General features: G+C 37.8%; 1 protein-coding gene across 2 annotated transcripts in view; it reads left to right on the top strand.

Moving 5' to 3' along the window:
• Positions 1-23,330, top strand: part of LOC114668763 (mitochondrial carnitine/acylcarnitine carrier protein-like) — a 68,567-nt gene that overhangs the window by 34,403 nt on the left and 10,834 nt on the right. For both annotated transcript variants that reach the window (XM_028824689.2, XM_028824687.2), the window contains 3 exons: positions 17,183-17,218; positions 18,392-18,528; positions 18,888-18,994. In XM_028824689.2, the coding sequence (XP_028680522.1) occupies positions 17,183-17,218; positions 18,392-18,528; positions 18,888-18,994 (280 nt within the window). The remainder of the gene's footprint in view (positions 1-17,182; positions 17,219-18,391; positions 18,529-18,887; positions 18,995-23,330) is intronic.

Below are 23,330 nucleotides of genomic sequence, written 5' to 3' on the forward strand. Positions count from 1 at the left end.
TGCAAATCAGAATTGAAGAAGTGACGTCGTAAAGTAGAGAGGTGGGGCTCTGGCAAAGATCTAAAGAATAATACAAAAAAAAAAAGGGTGAAGTGATTAATGTTTTCCACAAGCATGTATTGTGAAGCAAGGGATCTTGGAATGTGTCAGGTTCAGGTCCTCTGCAGAAGCAGTATGATGTATATTCATTTTTGAAAGTCTAATTTACTTTTGAGGGCCTGGCTTATTTACTGTACTGCTCTAACTGGTGTGTAGACAGTCTTCTTTTTAGTCTTTTTATACAGTGCTCTGTGCTTTGCTGTGTTTCTAATTTTCTTAGAATGTTTGATGCAAATTTTTAATGTTAACTGTGTATTTGGCAGGCTTCTTTACCCAACAATTAATATATAATTATATTATTTTTAGTGTACAGGAAGGTCAAGTGAGTTGCTCGTGGCCAAACCGTGAGTCAGAGGTTATGGCTGAAACAACAGTCTTGTGATTTTAAAGTCCAGTCTCGTGGCCGTTATGCTTATCTACAATAATTTGTTTGCAGCTGTTTTCTTTTTTTCTTGAGACCCCAAAGGTTTACTTCAAATTGTTTTCTTAACTGTATAATATATTAGGGATGATTAAAAACAAGAATTTTGCACTCTGCACACTATAGTTTCCCAGTCCTGGGGGAGTTATAATTTTCGAATTTGGTTGTCCATAGTTTAGTGGTAAATGAGCAAGAGCAAGTTTATTGAATAAATATGTTGTGTTTTCGTAACCCAAGCCAGAAAATAGACAGATCCAGGTATTATAGATTACGCTCCACCTAGACCTAATAAATGATCTGGTGATTTAGTATACCTTCCATGGCAGCATGTGAAACCTGGTTTTATTTCTGGTTAGCTTCTTTGTTTCACTATAATATTAATATTAATAATCCCAGGAACGGAATGTTCATATCACTGGGCTGAATTCTTTTTTTTTTTTTCTTTTCTAAACTAAATTGGTAAATGTAGTGGCAGAATAAAGGGTTTTCCTCACCTTATTAAAGGATTATGTTGCTTTTGACTTTGCAGTGCAGTCTGTCTAGATACTGATATGTAGTCAGATGTCAATTATATTTGCTGAAAATGATAGAAATTAAAAATTGCATTTTTTTTCTAACTAAGATGAATCCTCAAACTCCCACTAAGCAAAGTGATATCTGAATCAGGGTGAAGGATTTGGTTGGTGTCTCCATTTCAAATGAAGCTTTCTAAGAAGTATTGGAGTTGCATTAATGAAGCTTAGTAAACATTTTTAGAAGTGCCGGATTGTTCGTATTTTGCTGTAGCACCGGTTAATGCAACGATACAGACTGCCACCTGTATGGGTTGCCCAAGTTTTTGTAGCCTTGGTGGCATGCTTTGTTTAAGTTCTACATTTTACATATCCTGCCTTTGTTTTTCAGTTATTTTTTAGCACTGTGTTACTTTGACTGCTTCCCGTTTACATCTTGAAAGAAATACTCGCTTACCTCTCAGAAGAGACCCAACCCCTTCACCCCACCTCCTTTAAATTTCCTGTGAACTTCCTGTTTCCCATGCATCTTTTCCAAATTTAGAAAAGTTAATTGGTATGGTGGGCATATGGTGCCAATCAGCACAGAATTGGCAGGGTGACAGTTGGAAAAGGTGCATTTGTCTGCATCTGAGCTTATCACATTATTGTTAATGGCAAGGCCCAGGAATTCTAAAAGATAATCAGGTAGGCTGCTGGGCAACAGCGCAGCTCCCTGTAGTCAAAGCTTAAGTTTTGTTAGCTTGGGTATCTATGCAAAGTGCAAGGGGTTACGCACATGAGTAGAATTCCTTTGTTCAGCCATTTATGGAGTTTTTCTAGGAATGAAGAAATAGCATTATTGTCGGCATTAAAAAAAAAAAAGTGGCTGCAGGGAACCAATCAGTTAAATCTGTTCCATTTTTACCTGCTCCAGCACTTAGACCGATTGGTGTAAAATGAAATGGGCCAGACGAGATTGAGTTCTGTGTTGAATTTCATCAGGCTAGTTACTGACCACCACATTCCCACTGAATACTTATTAGCCTTGAGCACAGTATAAAAAGAAAGTTACTTTTTCTTAAACAGACTATACAGGTCAGAACAAGTTTGTGGTGTACAGCTCATGGAGATTAAGCCTGCATCGGACAATGCATGTTTCCGCCTGCAAAGTAGCATTAATTATTTGATTAACATTGCCTAATATTGGTGAAAGGTAAACACTGTATGATTGCCCATATGTTTTCCTTGTACTTGTGTTTTTGCCATATCTATAATTTCCACACTTTTAATCTATCTTAACTTTCTTTGATACAAGTAAATCTGTTAAAATGTAACATTATACCATCTTCCTGGATCAGTAATGGAAAGCCAATGCATTTGGCCATTTCTTGTGTGGTCTGTTCTGTCTTGGTGTAGTTATTTTTTTGCATTACGTTCAATGGGTCAAAGGTTTAAATTCATATTTAATACCATATTTACACAAAATATTGCTGAACATAAATATTATAATGTTGTAAGTAAAGGCGAAGGAATGAGTTAAATAACAAACGGGCACTGAATAAATATTCAAAAGTCACATGCAGTAGTTAGCATGTTTTCATATCTTTGTCCTTCACCTTGTCACTGACCACTTTTCATTGCTCTTCTGGCTGTGATATGCCTGAGCAAGCTGGTTAGCTAGTTTCCCTGCTTCCTCCTCCTCCTCCCTTAGAGTGATCTGAATCACTCCATGTGTATCTGCCTTGCTTACATTTGTATTGAGTGATCCTTATCCCTATTAGTAAAATGTCATCTCTTATCGATTGTTTGGTGTAGGCAACCACTGTTCATTGGCCATACTGTATGTATGGAAAATGAAAGACAATAATGAGAACATGGGCGGCACGGTGGCGCAGTGGTAGCGCTGCTGCCTCGCAGTTAGGAGACCCGGGTTCGCTTCCCGGGTCCACCCTGCGTGGAGTTTGCATGTTCTCCCCGTGTCTGCATGGGTTTCCTACGGGCGCTCCGGTTTCCAAAAACATGCAGGTTAGGTGGATTGGCGATTCTAAATTGGCCTTAGTGTGTGCTTGGTGTGTTTGTGTGTGTCCTGCGGTGGGTTGGCACCCTGCCCAGGATTGTTTCCTGCCTTGTGCCCTGTGTTGGCTGGGATTGGCTCCAGCAGACCCCCGTGACCCTGTGTTCAGATTCAGCAGGTTAGAAAATGGATGGATGGATGGATAATGAGAACATGTAAAAAAAAAATTGCTGGTTCCTTTTGCTTTCTATGCTGTTTTTTATTGAATTACTTTTCTGCCATCTTAATATGTGTGTCTGTCAATATGGATGAAGACTTTGTCATTTCCTAAGTTCATTTGACTCATAGATTCTTAGTTTTCTTGCAATACTATTAAGCCTGGACAATATTTTCGATTAAATCACTTAATTTGAATGAATGTGATAAATTGATATTCAAGTACAGTAATCACAAATTTTATATTTTTCACCAAATGATATAGTTCTATAATCAAGCAAAAATCCTAGTTTGATCAGCTGGTCATGTGTGCACAGCCAAAACATATTAATGCAAAGAATATGATGGTCTGGTCATAATTCCAAATAAATGCTGTAAAGTTAAGTTTGCTGTCTAGAATTGGTTTGGATATGAAAGAATGTAAAATGCAAAGATTGCAAAAAAGCGATAGCAGTTAAAAGTGACGGCCCGTCCAGTGCAGAAAACCACGTGACAAAGGTAAATCCTGTCCACAACCAGCAACTCTGGAGTACACTACACCCTGCTTCAGCATGGACCGCACAACACTCCTCTCAGTTACATATCTCGTTAGATTAGCAGCAGAGCGTACCTTGTCTGGTGCCTGGGGACGAATACATTGGAGGTGTCCATCATGCCTTCTTGCCCTGAAATAGTGGCTAGGCTATGCTGGAGAGAAGACCGAGCAGGCTATCAGAGAGCACCGTTGAAGGAAGTGACTCCTGTACAGGCAGATCACTCCGGAGATGTGTAATTATAGTAGAGGGAAGAAGCTGACAGGTGTGCTCTGCAAGCTAAACTGTTGGTTTGGGGGGAAAAATAGAAAAAGAAATGTCAGCTGTGGTATAGCAGAAGGTGTGCGTAAGATAAAAAGAAGGGCTGTTAAAAAAAAAAAAATAAAAAGTTACAAAAATACTCTGCAGTTTTCTTTACAAGGGTGCTTTTGAACTATCAAAAAAAAAAAAAGGTAATGCAATAAGCATCCTGTACAGTTGCATTTGAAGATAAAGCGGTACAGCATTAAATCACATGAGGAGCTAAGAACTGTGAGCTTCATATACTGTATATTTTGTGTATGCTAATCGATTGACATTGCCTTCTAAGAGCTCCCAGAGTCAATCTTATGACCAATCCCCTTAAAATGTTGACTTTTCTATGTATCCTTGATGATAATATTAAAATGGAAAATATTCCTTAGTAAACTTAACATTTATTTTCTGTTTTAAACGTAAACTTTAGTTTTGCATGTATTACTGAATTTTATCCAAACTTTAGTTTAGCTCATTTGAATATTTTGCCCAATTTAGAATGCATGATCTTCTTCTTTCAGCTGCTCCCATTAGGGGTTGTCACAGCGGATCATATTGTAATAATAATAAATAATAATAATAATTCTTTGCATTTATATAGCGCTTTTCTCACTACTCAAAGCGCTCAGCAATTGCAGGTTAAAGGCCTTACTCAAGGGCCCAACAGAGCAGAGTCTCTTGGCATTTATGGGATTTGAACCGGCAACCTTCCAATTGCAAGTGCAGATCTCTAGCCTCAGAGCTACCACTCCGCCAGCATATAAATTTAGCAAAATTTTACACCGGATTCCCTTCCTGACGTAACCCTCCCCATTTATCCGGGCTTGGGACCAGCACTGGTTTGTGCATCCCCTGTGGCTGGGTTAATTTAGAATGCATGATAATACATGAGATTCCAGACAGATAGGCCTGCATAGGCAATTTTTTATTCCACCACTTACTTGCTCTAACATCACAGTTATGGTTATGCAGCTTGCTTGTGTGCAAAAGAATATTTAGTTTTCAGTCTCACTGATATTACTGCAATTCCACAAAAAATAAACTTTTAGGTGTGTTCTTTAAAAAATATGTATGTCCATAATTTTTTGTTCAGTGTTTAATTTTCATGGAACAATCTATAGTCTCCTAATAAAAGACATGAAGAGTATTACACAGATCAAAAATTCATGGTTATGTCTGCAATGCTGAAATTAATTCTGTTTTATACTGTAATGACAAGTTGTTTCTTCTAAGCTTGAGGGCTGTACTGTAGTGATAATTCATTTAAAATTTTTTCTCAAGCATCCTTGGTCACGATTGAGGTTACTTGCAACTTTCTAGTGTTTGCTTCATTTTCCAAACTTTTCTTTACCAGTATAACGGATAAAATGGCCTGGCATGTTATTAATGTTTTTTTTTTCTTTGCCCTTTATGTCACATCTTGGATTGTATAATCAAATTGGAATGTTGATTAGCTTTTTATGTCACTTCCCTAAAAACAATTTCAACCGTAATTCTGCTGTCCTTCCTCTCTTTTATCTGGCTGAGATGAAGATTTCTTTGTTTTCCACATTTCTTCCTCTTCTGAAATTACATAGATGAATCTAAAGAAGATTTCCTGTGATCTGCTGTTACTCATCATTGCTTTTTTACTTTTTTTTGTCAACTTAGAATGTCAGTTTAGTCCCCAGTACTACTTGTATCTTTATTTGCCTGATAATTAAACCAAAAGAGTGGAAAATCAACACCGTTTTCCTCCAGTGTTCTGTCTTATCTGACAAACTGGCATTTAAGAAAGCTGAACTCCACAGAAGCTTAATCCCACATTTCTGATTGTAGCTCCAAGGAAATCCATTTGGTGTGTTCGCCAAAATAGTTATTTTTTTTTCCATCAGTCTATCTGTAAAAATAACTTTTTTATTTAACTTTTTTTTCTTTTTTATTAATTGTTTAATTTCTGTACTTGTTTGGTCATATTTAAGGAATACAAATTTTTAACCAAAATGGGAAAGAAGAGTGGATTAAAAAATGTTGTAACCACTTAGATATACAGAAATATTAACATTTTTGAGTTCTTTCTCTCTCTGTCTCTCTAGCTTATTTTATTTCTTGTAAAAGGATGAGATATTTGGAGAAAAGGCTTTTGGTAGCATCCTGATGTTTGTCCTTGAAATGTATGCCAAGAGTTACCTGCACAAAAAAATGTTAGTCTTTTCACAGTAGTCCCAGAACAGGGCACATACCTTTTACTGAAGACACTCACTGCACGTTATGCTATACAAAGAACAGAGGATAGCATCTGTGCCTGATTTTGGAGGATCAGAAAAATAGTTATTCTTTTCTTCAGTTATCACTTTCTGCTTTGCAGCAAATTAAATTCGTTTTATATAAACTATAAGGATTTTACAATTTTCAAGCATGACTGCATTGATACTTTTTATTGTCCTTTTTTTATCTAGTTAATTTCTTTAAATATTTATTTTATTTTTGGTTTCTTTAGAGTTTATGCATGTACATATTTTCTGCTTGAAACACAATCCATCAGTGTTTTTGCGTAGAGCTTTCCATGTTCTGTTCTGTACACAGTACCAAAACCTTCAAAATTTTTTATTGCTGCTTAATGTTTGTAAAGAGACATTTTTTATACAGTTGGGGGATTTGGAAATTGATAACTGAGTTAAAGAAGATCACAGTTATTGTGGGGGGTTTGAATATGTGGTGAAAAGTTGCAGGATTGGGTTGTGTATGTACTGTATTTGTCTGACACGGCAGAATTTTTTTTTATTATTGGTTATAGTCTCCGTACCCCTACTTTGAAATAGTGAACCTGCAGTTTTCTCTTTTTGTTTTCCTAAGCAGGTCATACCCATCTATAGCCTGTCTTTTTAAATGAGAAGCAGGGTAGAGTTAACCTTCATTGTCCCATGCCTATTTGGATGTTAAAAGGCTGCATTATTATTCTCTCTACACTGTCCTCATAATTGATGATAGCAAGAGGTCCCACAGAGACATGGACAGCTGCACATCTGATTTGTGGGCTGGCCGGGTCTAAGAATCTGTCACTCACTGTCTTATTTCCGTGTCTAAAATGTCAGTGAGGGACATCAAGCAGCTGGAATGGTTAGACTTGGCATCAGAAGTCAGGAAAGGGGTGGAGAGAAGCAGAAAAAGAGCCAAACCAAGAAAGCTTACAGATTAATGGATAATTGATCCTCACAACTGAAAATGTTTAACTAAAGCTGATATTCTAAAAAGTATCTGTGCATAATATGCTTTAAAAACATATTTCTGTTTTCAGGTTGGAACAGCACAGTACACATATATAAATAATAATTACCTTAACCAGCTGGGACCTTTGGAGAATCAAAATAGCAATATTTGATTTTTTTTTTTTTTTTTTTGTGAAGCAGCAACGGACACTTTGAATAGTTCAGATCAGCTTCAGGGCCCAGAAGCGGAAGCCCTACGCAGCTTCCAGTGTGTGTCTAGCAGCATGGTGCCTGGCTCCCAGCAGGCATCCCCAGGGTGTCTGCTAAATGAACAGGGAAAGCAAGACCTGGGGACAGCAGCTAAATCACTAGGCCAGAAAAGTGAGAACTGGTGGCAGATTTTAATGGATATCATTTGAGAAGCCTGCTGTGTGACTAAAGTCACAGTTGGTCCTATGCAAAGCCTGGTGATTTTTTTTTTTCCCCTGTCTCTTTATTTTAATCTTGTATTCTTATTAAACATTTCTTATAAAACTACCTGTCACAGTCAGTCCTTGGTTCATCTGGTTTCAAAGGTGATTGAACAACACTGGTGGTTAAAGGAACAGCCTCATGCTTAATGTGTCTTACAGTTTTTAATGCTATCATTCCAAATGTCAGGGCAGTGAAATTCTGTGCATTTTTCCCCCTTGAATTTGGAACAAGCGAAGGCCTGCTACATACAAGATGAAGTGTGAGCGATTAATGGGCAATGCAAGTTTAATGAATGGCTTAAATATAACAGATTGAGTCTGCTTCTGGTAGGGGTACTGGTTTTTGGAAAGTTAAACATTATGTTTCTGGCAATTGTGCTGAAGCTGTTTTAAGAAGTTAAAATACATATACTGTGTCTATTGGCTGAGCACAGGTGGTATTGCCTCCAATCACAGCATCACGGTTTCGACATTCTTTGAGTTATTTTAAATTTGACTTCATCAAGAGTGTGCTCCTGCTCATGATTTTGTTTGACAGGATAACCAAGGCCAGTTGAGGTTAAGAAAGCATCATGCTCAGGGATTTTGCAGAAACCTTGTTGCTGTCTGTGTGCAATGTTGTCCTAGATGCCTCAGCTGCAGTATATATTGTCTTTGTCATAGCCATCAATGATTTTGCTACCAGGCGAGATACAACTGGGGCAAGAGTTGCACCTTAGAATTTTCAGAAATGGTCTTAAGAATCTTATGGACCAATTCTCAGCTGTGTGCAGGAAGCATAGCCAGTTGAGGTGGTATGGGCATCTACCAAGGATGTCTCTAGGCATCTTCTACTTAAAGCACAGGAGGGTGGGGAGAAATGCATGGGAAAGAAATTGAAAACTTCAACCAAACAGAAACAAGACTGAGTAACCATGTCTTTGGAGCAATAAGGCAAGAGTGCTAAGGTCATTTTCCAATTTTTAGGAGGAGTTTGCTACCTTCTATAGCAGGTGTTTTTCCTGTCATAGTTAATTTTTAAGAATCATAAAGTTACACCCTTGTAAAAGGCATGTCACATTTGATTACTTTTCCAGCGATTTTCAGTTGCAGCGTTTATTTACATAATCTTAGCAAGCTGGAGGCATTTGGCGTCGTGCTCCCATGAAGACAGTGACCTAATGTGGCATGTCCATGACTTTCTTTGGAAAAAATGAAACATGTTTGATTTTGTCTTTAGTTATAGGGACAGGCTTCGGTGCATGAGAACTGACAGCCAATGAATGCTCATCTGGAAGCACAATTCGTATAATGCTGTGACACAAAATAAGGAATGTGGTATTTTGTACCTCAAAAAACAGAATGATTTGTTGATGTTTCATATTACACATAGTCTGCATCATTAGATAGCTGTTGACTTGAAACATCATGACTAAAATAAACCCGTAATGAAAATTATGAATTAAGATTTACTGTACCTGTATTATATTTTTTTCTGCACCTGTCCGTTTAGTTTAATCCCATATGTTATTCCATGACCGACTTGTGTTCCCACCTACAAACCTATTAAATTGTTCTGTACACTCATGTTTCAGCACCTTTTTAATACTAACTATAACATAAGATCTACTTCTTGTGATTTGTTATCAGTGTTTATGTTACTGTGTATAAAAGAATTTGGTAAGTAATAATTAGAATAAGGGGAAAATACTTAAAAGATCATTACATTGCAACATTTAGTTCATTTAGTTACTTCATTTGTGAGACAGGAATAGACTCACAGTTTATATAAAACAGACACGAGACAGTGACCAAAATGCAACCTAGTTGGTTGAGTTACGGTTTTAAAATATTGACTGTGTTTAACATGTTTAAGCAATTGTGAGGGATTTTGTCTAGTTTTTGTATTTGCAGCAGGTACTGCGAAATGTGCCGTCGCTACACTTTTCTCTTTGTATGCATTTTCAAGTGTCACTTTTGAAGGCTGCACTTTTTGTGTACGAGTATGTTTTAAATGCAGCATCTAACAATAATAATAAATGTACATGTAGCACTTAAAACACTTTAACCAATATTTGAATATATTTAAATATTTACATATTTTTAATCTGAATATTGGACAGCCCTGTATTACATATTACATTCTGTAATCATGTGACTTTTTCTCTCTAAGGTGCTAAGGACACCAACTCCATGTGCTGTCAGTAGTGAGTGCTGTGATTCAGTTGATGGGTCTACAACAACGGTTCCTGAAGTTCAGTCCTGGGTGCCACAGTGGGTTTTTGGTCTAACCCAATTGCTTAATTAAAAATCAATTCTTGTTAGTAACAGAAGTAATTCAATTTTATAGTGTGTTAGTGTTTTCATTCTACCACTTCATCTTATTTTTATACTGTGATTTTTTTTTTTTTCTTTTCTTTTCTGAGAATATCATCCAGGTGATTTGTGAACTGGAATAAATTAGTAATTCTCAGTCCTTCACTTCTTTTCTCTTCCATTTCTTTCCAGGCATTTCATTGAAACAGATAGAGATACTTTATCATCATCATCATCATCACACACAATTGCAAATTAGCCCAGATTAGAAGGAGAATTGCTGGTCCCTTTGTCATTCACATATCATTGTTAATTGGCAGGCAATTTAGAAAATAAAGAGAAAACAAAACCAAATAATATTTTTATGAGCCTAAAAGAAGCCATTATGAACTGGAAATTTTAACACGAGAGTTAAGTAAAATGAAATAAAAAATGTTGCTTGAGCAGCATTGGCCTTAAGTCAAGATACTGTGTTGGAACAAAAACCTGTAGCCACTTTGGCCTTCTAGGACTGAACTTGATGACCCCGGTGTACAACATTATTAACAGAGGGTAACTAAGCTTAAAATCGATCCCTATCCCCATATTTAAAACCAAAGCAAAAGTACTAAATGGCTAAAATCATACCAATTCAGCTGTAAGAAACTGACTTCAGGGCAGATTGAGTAGTTGTTGGAAAAGTGTAATGATCTAGGACAGGGGTTGGCAACGTCGGTCCTGGAGTGCCACAGTATGTGCAGGTTTTTGTTCCAACCCAGTTCCTTAACGAGAACTCAATTATTGCTGATGAAGCACATATTGCTTAAGTGACATTTTAATGCTTCATTTTAGTGGTCTCGCTTGTTAAGGTTCTCACAACCTTAATTGCTTATTTCAATCTTAAACTGCTGCATTCAGTGTTTTAATTGCTCCATATTAGCAATAAGATGTAAACCAGGGTAGGCAATGTCGGTCCTGGTGAGCCGCAGTGGCTACAGGTTTTCATTCCAACCCAATTGCTTAATTAGAAACCAATCATTGCCAATCTCAGACCTTATTTAATTTTATGGCTTGTTAGTCTGTGCAATGTAAGGCTTTTATATCGTAGATTTTTTTCCTTTCCAAGGATATCATCCAAATGATTTGAAGCCTAAAACAGATCATTTTCAGTCTGTCACATTTTTCTATTAAGTGTTTTATTAAATCAAACCGTGCATGATGAACACACAACAGATGTAATTGGAAAAAAGCTAGCTGGAGAACTGCTGGCTGCTTTGTCTTTTACATCTTATTGCTAATAAGGAGCAATTAAAACACTGAATTTAGCAGTTTAAGATTGAAATAAGCAATTAAGGTTGGAGAACCTTAACAAGCGAGACCACTAAAATGAAGCATTAAAATGTCACTTAAGCAATATGTGCTTCATCAGCAATAATTGAGTTCTCGTTAAGGAACTGGGTTGGAACAAAAACCTGCACATACTGTGGCACTCCAGGACCGACGTTGCCTACCCCTGATCTAGGAGATAAACGTACTACAGGATGGTGCATCATGGAAATGATAGGCAGTAGTAATTGTAAAATCTGTAATTGGACCACCATTGTCCTTTTTTTTTTTTTATTAAATATAAAAATCTTTGAGTATAGGACCAGGCCTGTAAAACAACTGATCTTTCTGATTAATTATTTCAGGCATTTAGCATTCCCTAGCTGGTATTTTATAGCCAACTAGTGTTGTAAAACAAATTGATTTTTCAGTGTATATCAATTGTGAAATCTTGAGGTTTTACCAACACTTGATTTCCATAGTATCAATTTTAGCCATATCAGATGCACTTTTCTGCTCACTCTTACTTTTTACCGAGAGTTCACATACATAGGCCATCATACACACATGTACAGCTGTCAACATGGTGTAGTAGCCCCAGCTCCTCTCATTCAATATGTTGTTCAGGATGATTTTGCTAAAGGTGACAACTGCAGCAGACTTGGTGCCTTTGTGACTGATGTTGGTTGATAAGTTCAACAGCATGAGTTTTGTATGAAAGTACTGTAGTTAGACTTCAAGACATATGTGAGCACTAGCAAACCTACATGCAAACACACTTATAGCACCTTTTGCTGGTATTGTTCTAAAACAGAAAATTTGACAGCACCTAAAAGACCAACACACTGACTTCTACAAAGAATTTCGAAAGGTTAGTAAAAACCCCCAGGGGCATTTGCTTTGGCAAACTATTTTAGTGCCAAATGTGTGTAGTTGGGCCAATAATGGCCTTGACATTTAGTAGATTCAAAAATTGAATGCACCTGGTGTTTATTAAAAATGAAGCCTTAGACTTAGTCTTCACTAACATGGATACATTTGAAAGCGAAGCTTTTGTCCCAGAGGTTTTTTGTCTAACAACCACTGAAATGACAAAAATGAGTATATCTTTTTAATTGGGTAAGCGTATTTTGTCAGTCAAGAGTGATATTTTTTTCGTGGGGCACAAGAAAATGCTAAAAGCAAAATGAAAAAGCACCTGATGAATTAACTAAGGCAAACTTCTTTGTGTGGACAAATGATGTAGAGTTACTTTTAAAGGTTACAAATGAGTATAAGATTATGTGCACATGACAATTGTGTGTCAGCATTTTTGAAATGTTCTGTTTTCCCCATCTATACTGCTATGTAAGACCTGGCGTTTTCAAACTTGTAAACTTTAGAGAGCTTTTTCGTTAGTGGAAAGCACTGTGTCAGTCTGTGTGGTAGGCCTAAACGAATGAAAAGAGATGCATTTTCAAATGTTATCCATGTTAGTGTGGATTAAGCCTTAGGCTATTAAGGGTGTTGACTCAACGTTATATTGCTATTTTTCTTCATGCTCCTTTGTTTGCACTTGACTTTGCCTGTGTGAATATGAGCCTCATTTTAGTTTCGCCCTAAAAAGACACACAGAAGGACAGGGCTCACGTGAGCTGCAGAATGAGTTACTGTAGAACTACTGTATACTGTATAATGGCCAGCACCATCACTTTTAAATTCATGTTGCTTGTGCATGAACCTTTTCATAAAATTGCATTTTATGAGAACAGTCATTGTTAATATAAAACTTATTTTGTCTTAAAACTTGTTGTGAAACTGTTTGGCCACTATTTGAACTTTTAAATTTGCCCCTCAAACCTGATAGGCCCAAGAAATCAGAACAGAGACGGCAGAGTTTTAATTTATAGCATGCAAGGAAAATATTTTAACTGTAATCTATGGTTGTGCAGTATTCTATTACTGGAAAATTACTGAAACCCCCAAAATTTAATGTGGTACAGTACCAGCTTTTCAGGATTGGGAGTAAATGTCAGCTTTCCTTTGAATTCCTACCCCATTTCCCTCCACACTCAGTACTGTATATTTGGAAAAACTGGGGTCTAACAAAACATAAATACTTGCTTTGACGTGTTTCAAACTTCAAGGGGACCAGTACCCCCCACTCATTGCTTCAACATGATCAGGATTTCATGGGACTTCCCAAATCCGTTGTTGCTTCGATAATTGCATATTTCATACTTTCAAGAGGAAAGTGGTGCATAGTGCGCCACAATGGTGTTTCACACAAGGGAGGGTAGATTAATAACTGTTGTTTGGAGTTCTCTGTTATTTGCTTCATTACTGTTTTGGTACTGGTACTGAGGTCTGAAACCTGGTATCGACACTGATGTCAAAATTGTAGGAAATTAATGTTGATGCTGTTGTGTCTTACAAACACAGTGTACACCTCTATAATAAAACATAAGATGGTGACAGATTTTATTGTGCTGAAGATTAGTTAATTAAATGTGTTTTTTCTTTTAAGGAAGGCCTGATTTAACAAGAGAAATGAAACAAATATTTCTAAAAAGTATGATAGTTGAAAAGAAATCCTTAGGCTACAGTAATGTTTACAGAAGATTGTACATTTTATTTACTTCTAAATGTGCAATAGTGTAAGAAGCTTTTGAGCTAGTATACTAAAAAATAATATTTTATTATTTAATAATGTGCAATTTATAAACTGGTGTTAATATTTAATGAAGTTTGCACTACTGTGTGGGTGTCTTTTTTCGCCATTTTATTAAGTTTAGAATGTGTGGTGATCTCGGAGGCTTTGTGTCTCTCATCCACCTAAACTAGTGCCATTGAAAGTGGTAACAAAAATGGATACTTTTCAAATTATTGTATTGAAGTTGGGAATTTCAGTATTGTGACAGCCTTACACCCAACAGAATGTTTCCCAGAACACAGCACATTTTCCACAATGGATAAGTATAACATCCCAATCGGGTTGTCACAAACATTAAAGGAACTGAGCCTACTCAAAATAAGTGCTTCCTTTGGCCCTATTTGTACATTAGCTCTGAGTCGATCTCAGAGGCTTACTAGCACACTAGAAAAAGAGACCACAATGTGTTTAAGTGTAAAGAAAAATGGCTAAAATACAATAAGGAAACTTTTTTTGGTTTGGGCAGCTGTCAACATAGTGCTTTTATTTGTCTACTGCTGAGTGACCAGCCAGTTCACTTGAACCATATAGCATTGGTTTTTTCATGAACTAGGAGAGGCTGCTTAAAAATGTTAGCTGATGAAGTAGTAGCCATAAATTACACCTATTACATAGTGTACTATGAAATGCAAACAACTGATAAGCATTTTTTTCCTCTTCTAAAGAGTGATGTGGAGCTTCCACTGGCTTAAAGTCATGCTTACAAATTTCCATTACTGAGTGTTTCTTCTATACTCAGATCACGACATTCTCATTTATATGTTTGTAAAGACAGCTTCCTCTCACATTAACACTAATTCCTTATATGTACACAGTCACACAGCCAATTTAGGGCATCCATCCAAGGAAGTGCAGCCATGAGAACTGTTGTCAAACACAGATTCTCTTCTTGGCAAAGACCTAGGTGTGAAGCAGATTATGTCAAGGCCTTGCTGAGTAGTATTGGGCCACTACACAAGGCAGTACAATCCTTGTAAATTCTCTATCTTGTCTACATTTTATTCAGCATAATTAGCAAACTGGAGTTTACACCCCCTGAAAATATTGGAACACTTCACTCTTAGAACATGAGCAAAATCTCTGCAGTGTGTGGATATTTGCTCATACATATACTGTAGGGAAGTGGGAATGACCATTCATCTTCTTGACTTTGAGAACACTCTTAACCAGTAGTAGCTGCTCTGTCTCATTCCCGTTTGCTATTAGAGCACAAAACTGGTCACCCTCCATTTATAACTCAGAATTCATTGAAGAATATACAGTATATAATACAGCTGTGACACTACTGTATTTATATGTTGCCTGCACACTCCTGTCCCCTGTTTGTCCTCCCTGGGAACCTGTTGGGTTCTTCCATATCCTGGTACACACTTTAAAACAGAAACCACATCCAGTGTGTTCCATTTGTGTGTTGGTTAAAGCGCAGGGAACATGAATGTGATAAAACAGGAAGGTAGGGGCTATAAAAGTTTATTTTTAATGAATAACCACATATCAAAGCTTTGTCAGTAGGCAAACATCCTCTGATGCTTTAGATTTATGGACACCTACAAAGCATTGATTCCTAATCTTGATGTGTGAGGTAGTTCCCTGGTTTGCCTTATAATGTGTTGAAAGCTGTAAACTATAAAGCCACTGATGTTCTTGAAATTAAAGCAACTCACTCTTAGTTTTTTTTTTTTTCTCCAAAACCGAGTTTTCTTTTAGGACAGACAGGTGCACAGAACTTCTGCCTCTATGTATTGTCATGCCCCCAGCCACAGACCAGTTGTTCATTTTTGATTGTACTTACTACATTTTAAACATATTTAGAATTAGTGTTTTCATTGTGTGGGTGGAGTAAAGATCTGTACTACTTTGGATTCAGAGAAACCAAGTGAACGTCTTAACGCATTGCTCCAAATTTTTATGTTAAGTTTCTTTTTTTTTTTTTTTTTCTTTTTTTCTTTTTTTAAATAATGGTGTCTGTGACTTGTCATTTTGATCTGATTCAATGATTTGTAACTTGGCTGACAGCTTTATCCAAGGTGACTTGCAACGTACAATTGGTTATATTTTTGGTTTTCCAAATGGAGCACAGGCAGGTCAAGTAACTTGCTCAGGGTCTAACAATGTCAGTAGCAAGATTTGAACCCACAGCTTCAGGGTTTGAAGTCCTTAACCTCTACACCATGTTCAGTGGTGTCATGACAAATAAATAAACACGATAAAGCTATATATATATATATATATATATATATATATATATATATATATATATATATATATATATATATATATATATATATATATATATATATATATAATATGTGTGTGTATTTATAGTGTTCTCCGTTGCTTTTGGCTGCACTGACTCAAGCTGTAGCTTTGTTTGTCGCTATCGCATTCCTCACACCCTTCTACACATATGTCGTATTGGAGTTGTTTTTACAGAGCCTTGAATGATTGGAAGTAATAGTTCTGTATTCAGAAGCCACCTCCTCAGATGTTAAATACCAACCACTGTCGCTTGCCCTCTCTGTGTGGGGGTAGCAGTATACAAACCTTGCCTTCAGTGAGTTCACACTGAAGAACTATCTAGCAGCTGCATGACAAGTAGCATGTTTGTCTGAGGAAGCAGTGGGGGCATAATTGGGATATCTAGGATTGTAACAGATGCTGAGACAGAGAAAGTGTTTTGCAGGCAGGCTCTTCAGCTTGCTCCTCTATCTCAAACCCAATGAAATTGCTAATGAGCTCTCTATAAAAGTCCATCCTCTCTATTTAGTTATTTATTTAATTTTGTCATACAGTGTTGCTATGGTGACAGGAGATTCATGCGGTCAAAGCAGGCGATAGCCCATGTTGCTATAGCAGCATTCTGCTCCCACGCCCACAGTTTTCCATGGCAACCCGCTACAACTTGTTCATTGTTCTGGCCATATTGACCTATGGTCCTCCTTCTTTTTTGCTTCTTTCATTTATTTCTTAAGAAAAAATGTAATAAATGCTTGATATCCGTTATCTTGGATGGGCACAAGGTCTAACTTGAAAGCCAGCAGTAGCCTGCAATAAAGAAGAGAAACTACTAAGTGCATAAGAGAGGGGAGGCTAGACCTATTTTTGTCATTTCATAAAATAATATACTGATAATTTTTTTTCTCTCTTTTTCTCAACAGCACCCATCCCTCAAAGGTTTGGCAGGAGAGTGTCGGGTAGGTTCAGCCACTATTTGTGATTTTGTTAGTTTGTTTTTGGAGATGGAAGAGTGTGACTGACGGCTGTGCTTTAAGTTCCATTGTGTTTCACTTTGGATGGTCATTTAGTTGTGGTGACAATGTGAATGTTATTGTGCGTGTCTTAGCAAGAAGCTCCTAATGATTTTCCTGTGCTCCATAGCAACAGCCAACATTGCACTGACCTGTGTATATGTGGTGTGAGGGAGGAGAGGGTTTTTCTTAACAATAGTAAAGTGTTGTTATGAATTAGAAAAGGGAGAGAAGAAATTAATGTATTTCTGACACAAAAGCCACATTAAGTGAGTGAGTTGTGCTAGAGAAATCTGTTCAGTTTTAATACTCACTGATAAACATTCTTTAATGATTTTACGTCTTAAAAAAAAAAAAAAAAAAAAAACAGCAAGTAAAAAGTTTTTAAATTCTCCAGTTGAGCATTATTCATTAACTTCACATTTAAATAAAAAACAGAAATAATGAAAGGAGATGTGTTGGTCATTGTAAATAATCTTTAATATTCTGCCTTTCAAGAAGAACATTTTAACAATACATTTGCCCAAACACTATTGGCAGAATAAATTAGAAATGCTCCACAAGGAGAGATGGCAATTAATTAAATCCTCAACATTTGGTTGGCAAATCCACATGCTTAGCCTCATAATTTCTCTGTTTTAAATGAATGGGCAGAAGTGCTAAAAAGCAAATATGCTCTCAGAAGATTTTCAGCAGCGGTATAGCATAAGGCAAATTATTATTATTATTATTTTTTTTATATAAATTTACCCAGAAGATTAAAAAGTCAAGGTCCAAGTGCCTCCAGGGAAGTCTCGCCAGATAACTGGTCCATGATGTACTGGAGAATCAGAGGTCTGCAAACCTTTACGTTCTTCTGAGACTTTATTGCTGGACTGCAGACAAAAGGGAAATGCTGGCGGCCCCTTGGCAGCACTTGTTTATCTCCACTTTACTCTCTGTGTAAACATAGCTTGGCGCCTCCGAATTTATGCCTGGGATCTGCTCTTCTCAACTGTTTTTAATGTTGGGCCTCACTAGTCTGGTGTTTATGAGCACTGCTGAACTTGAAATAAAAACTAGAAATGGGTCTTAGAGACACGTTACAATCTTAAAGGCTTATGTTTGTTATTCTAACAGTGTGTGCTGAAGCATTCAACCCTGATGAAGATGAGGAGGACAGTGAGCCCCGAGTTGTTCATCCAAAGACAGATGAGCAGCGTAGCCGACTTCAGGAAGCATGTAGAGACATATTACTGTTTAAAACTCTTGATCAGGTACTCTCTGGTGATAAACTCATAAAATTCAACTCTTACATTGTGCAGTAAGGAGAGAAATGAGGCCACCTCATGCAGTCTAATCCACGGGCACTAATCTAATGCAAAGGGAATTAGCTGTGGGATTTTGGAGCCAGCAAGCAAGCTATAGGTCAATGGAGGTCATCTCTTAGATTAGTTGGTGCTCAAATTTAATTCTTTTTCAAAAAGAGTACATTTTGAAATATATATGATCCTAGCTTATTTAAGTATAAGTCAAATAGCACATGTGCCGTTTTATACATGGATCAAACTTGTGGAAAGCAGAATCATAAATGTATACTTACGACTACTTTGGCTGCCCTTTTTTCCCCCCACAGGAGCAGATATCTCAAGTCCTAGATGCCATGTTTGAGAGGAGAGTGCAAACAGGAGAGCACGTTATTGACCAGGGTGATGATGGAGATAACTTCTATGTGATAGAAAGGTGGGTCCTTTTGGTCCACCTGGAACTGCCCGCATTTTTTTAAGAACTCAACATGTGATGTCTGTGTATAGATGCTTATTTCTCTCCCGTATTTTTTTTCTGTTATGCTTCTCTTATGCAAAAATGGAAGTAAATTTCTCACCCATATAGTCCACTGAAGAAAAAATTGCAATTGGCAAATGTGGGCAGCACTAGGATTTCTGCAGATGCCTTTATACAGTGATATACTGTGACTAAAATATAAGGCACATTCAGCAATTCTCTCCCTTTACTGAAGGGCCAAGAGCAACAGAGCAGGGAGGATCTGTTCTGCTTGGTAGTTTTGCAATCTCTCTCTCTCTCACAGTGCATGGCTATTTCTGCCCTTTATTGTAACAGTTTACTAATGTCTTGGAGAAGTATAGTATTTGGCAAGGAAGGGTGTTTGAGTTGCCTCTTTATGACATTTAAGAACAAAAATTCCAAATGACTTAGATTCTTGTAAACAACTTAGAATAAAACCTTTCCATTTTGGAATATGAAATTCCTTGCCAGTTAATTGCTTACTCCAGAGGTTCAGGCAGGTGGTTGTATGATGCTAAAATGACAGCAGTAGAATTAGCTAGGTTTCTGTTAATCCAGTCAAGAGATAAGCAACACTTTACCACTCAGACAGATGTCACTGACAGCTGATTTTTAAAGTCTTTTGAATTTTTTTTTTTCGGAAAATGAAATAGGCTGGGAATATATCATGTGAACAAGTCTGTTAAATAAGATCAACTAATAGATGGAAGTCTGGCACTTAAAACAGACAAAATTATTATTATAGACCCTCCTCAGACTCAGGAATTTGATTTAATACTTTATATTTAAGGGATAATTATATGAAATTAAGGTGGCACTATGCCATTTTTTTCCCTGATACTGTTTTAAAATTTTTAATGTCATCTCCCAATACTGATACCAATCTGATATTTTTTTCACTTTTTACAATTAATAATCTCTAAATAAGATATTCATATCACTGGACTTCGTTTAAGATAACTAACCATTCGGCATGTTGTTCATGTCATATTACAGAGGAATGTAAAAACAACAGCCATAAGTATATTTTTGAATGTAGTTTAAAATTTTTAGGTGCAACACGTAAGTTTGTGCTGTTACTAATATTTTAGTTTGTTTTCTAAGATTGCACTTATAAAGCACAATGTTCTTAAGCACTGTTGTTTAAAAGAAGCAAAGGAAAAGTCAAATGAATGTGACACTTAATACAGTCCTTTACGAACACAGGATTGTTATGAGATCAAAGAGAAGTTGAATGGGGCATACTTAACATTACCTATAATGCATATATGAAATCCAGACTGCCACTAGTGATTGCTCAAATACATTAAATGCATATCATACTGTATTTTTGCTCCTTGAGGTCAGAAGATGTGGTGTGACAGCCTATCTCTCTTTTGTATAAAGCGAGACACCATAAGTCTATATGTGTTTCGCAAATGAAAACAATTGAATTTGTTGAAGAAATTTTTTTTTTTTTCTGATGACCAATACATCATTTTTTGCCAATAACTTATACTATGCATCAGGTAGTAGATACTTGAAATGATATTTTCTACTGTAACTATATAATTCACACTGAATCTCTCTCTGGTCTTTTTGACAAGGTTAGATGTTGCTGTTTGTCCTCGACTGGAGATTTCTAATGCCATCTGGAGAGTGATGCTGTGTTGTGGTGACTGAGTTTCTTTCACTTGTAATGACGGTGTTTTTCTTCTAATTAAGGAAGCAACAATAATAGTAAATGTCTTAAAATAGTGAAATCTTCCCTAAAGTTGTAAGGAAGGCACAGGATGCAGGCCATGACTTCTAGTGATACCCTGTATAGTTCTAGGACACCCCATAATTAGGTGATAGATGAAGCTCAGACAAAACAGTTAAATTTTATTCATTAAATTTTCAACTCCATTTTCTACTTTTCCACCAAGATGTATTCTTCATGCTTCCTTCAGCTCTCCACACTTTTGCATACTTCAGACACAGATATTTTATGATATTTTACTTGTTTGGGGTTAACTGATCAAGCCATGTAGATGCTTCAGCCATACAGTAAACAATGGTTGTGCCAGTCTACCCTCAAACACACCCTACCCATCTTACTGCAAAGGTTGCTTACTGTTTGCTTAATATAGTGGTTCTTACTTGCAGTAATAGTTGCACAGTCTTACCTAGGCAAACTCTTGGTATAAAATTGAAATAAAGTATAACGAGGAAGCAACTGTGTCGCTCAGTAGTAGTTTCTTTTGTAGTAGGCACAATAATATTTAATGACTTCACAAACTTGGAGAGTGAATTATGGGGAATTTTGCTTACTCTTTCAATTTGTTACACACAATCTGTATTACAGATTTATTTTTTTTGTTCTTTATTTCGCCTTATACAATTTCTTGTATTAGGAATTTGGAAGTTTTCGCATACCCCTTGGGGTCAGAGCGCAGGTTAAGCCATTGTACAGCGCCCCTGGAGCAATTACAGGTTAAGGGCCTTGCTCACTGGCCCAGCAGAGTAGGATCTCTTTTGGCAGTAACAGGGATTCAAACCGGCAACCTTCGGGATACCAGCACAGATCCTTAGCCTCAGACCCACCACTCCGCCTGAATACTCCAAAATATTGTTTATTTTACTTGTCCTCACCTGTCATGCGAGTTAAACATTAGTTTTGAGGCATCACCTGCTGAGTGCTCAATAAAATTGTTCAAAATATTCAAAGAAAATACTGCGTGTCAGGATTGTAGGTCAGTCACTTAATTCTAACAAGCTTTTCTTTGCTAGGTGTATGATTTCCAGTTCCGGAAATTTAGAAATATTTTTTTCAGTTCTTAACTTGTTTTCTTTCCCTATTAATTCGCTTTTTTTCTTTGGATTTGTGTTCTCTTTTTTTTTTGTTTCCTAATACTGACGAGCAGAGCAGACACCATGACAAATTACTTTGAATGCTGAAAGTCTTCAGCTACTTCAGAGTCAGATCCATTAGCCTAATCATTAGAAAGTTATGGTTTAAATAACCAGGACACCTGAGAAAGTAAGATGAAAGTCATGGTGATGATTATGAAGAAAATAGAGAGAGTGATCGGCCACCAATCTAATTCAAGCCATTTTCATTAAAAAAAAATCTATCCATCCATCCATCCTCTTCCGCTTATCCGAGGTCGGGTCGCGGGGGCAGCAGCTTGAGCAGAGATACCCAGACTTGCCTCTCCCCAGCCACTTCTTCTAGTTCTTCCGGGAGAATCCCGAGGTGTTCCCAGGCCAGCCGGGAGACATAGTCCCTCCAGCATGTCCTGGGTCTTCCCCGGGGCCTCCTCCCGGTTGGACGTGCCCGGAACACCTCACCAGGGAGGCGTCCAGGAGGCATCCTGATCAGATGCCCAAGCCACCTCATCTGACTCCTCTCGATGCGGAGGAGCAGCGGCTCTACTCTGAGCCCCTCCCGGATGACTGAGCTTCTCACCCTATCTTTAAGGGAGAGCCCAGACACCCTGCGGAGGAAACTCATTTCAGCTGCTTGTATTCGCGATCTTGTTCTTTTGGTCACTACCCATAGCTCATGACCATAGGTGAGGGTAGGAACATAGATCGACTGGTAAATTGAGAGCTTTGCCTTACGGCTCAGCTCCTTTTTCACCACAACAGACCAATGCAGAGCCCGCATCACTGTGGACGCCGCACCGATCCGCCTGTCGATCTCGCGCTCCATTCTTCCCTCAGTCGTGAACAAGTCCCCGAAATACTTGAACTCCTCCACTTGAGGCAGGATCTCGCTCCCAACCCTGAGAGGGCACTCCACCCTTTTCCAGCTGAGGACCATGGTCTCGGATTTGGAGGTGCTGATTCCCATCCCAGCCGCTTCACACTCAGCTGCGAACCGATCCAGAGAGAGCTCAAGATCACGGCCTGATGAAGCAAACAGGACAACATCATCTGCAAAAAGCAGTGACCCAATCCTGAGTCCACCAAGCCGGACCCCCCTCAATACCCTGGCTGCGCCTAGAAATTCTGTCCATAAAAGTTATGAACAGATCGGTGACAAAGGGCAGCCCTGGCGGAGTCCAACTCTCACTGGAAACGGGTTCGACTTACTGCCGGCAATGCGGACCAAGCTCTGACACCGGTTGTACAGGGACCGAACAGCCCTTATCAGGGGGTCCGGTACCCCATACTCCCGTAGCACCCCCCACAGGATTCCCCGAGGGACATGATCGAACGCCTTTTCCAAGTCCACAAAACACATGTAGACTGGTTGGGCGAACTCCCATGCACCCTCCAGGATTCTGCTAAGGGTGTAGAGCTGGTC

This window comes from Erpetoichthys calabaricus, chromosome 18, assembly GCF_900747795.2.
Source record: "Erpetoichthys calabaricus chromosome 18, fErpCal1.3, whole genome shotgun sequence".
Taxonomy (NCBI): Eukaryota; Metazoa; Chordata; class Cladistia; order Polypteriformes; family Polypteridae; genus Erpetoichthys; species Erpetoichthys calabaricus.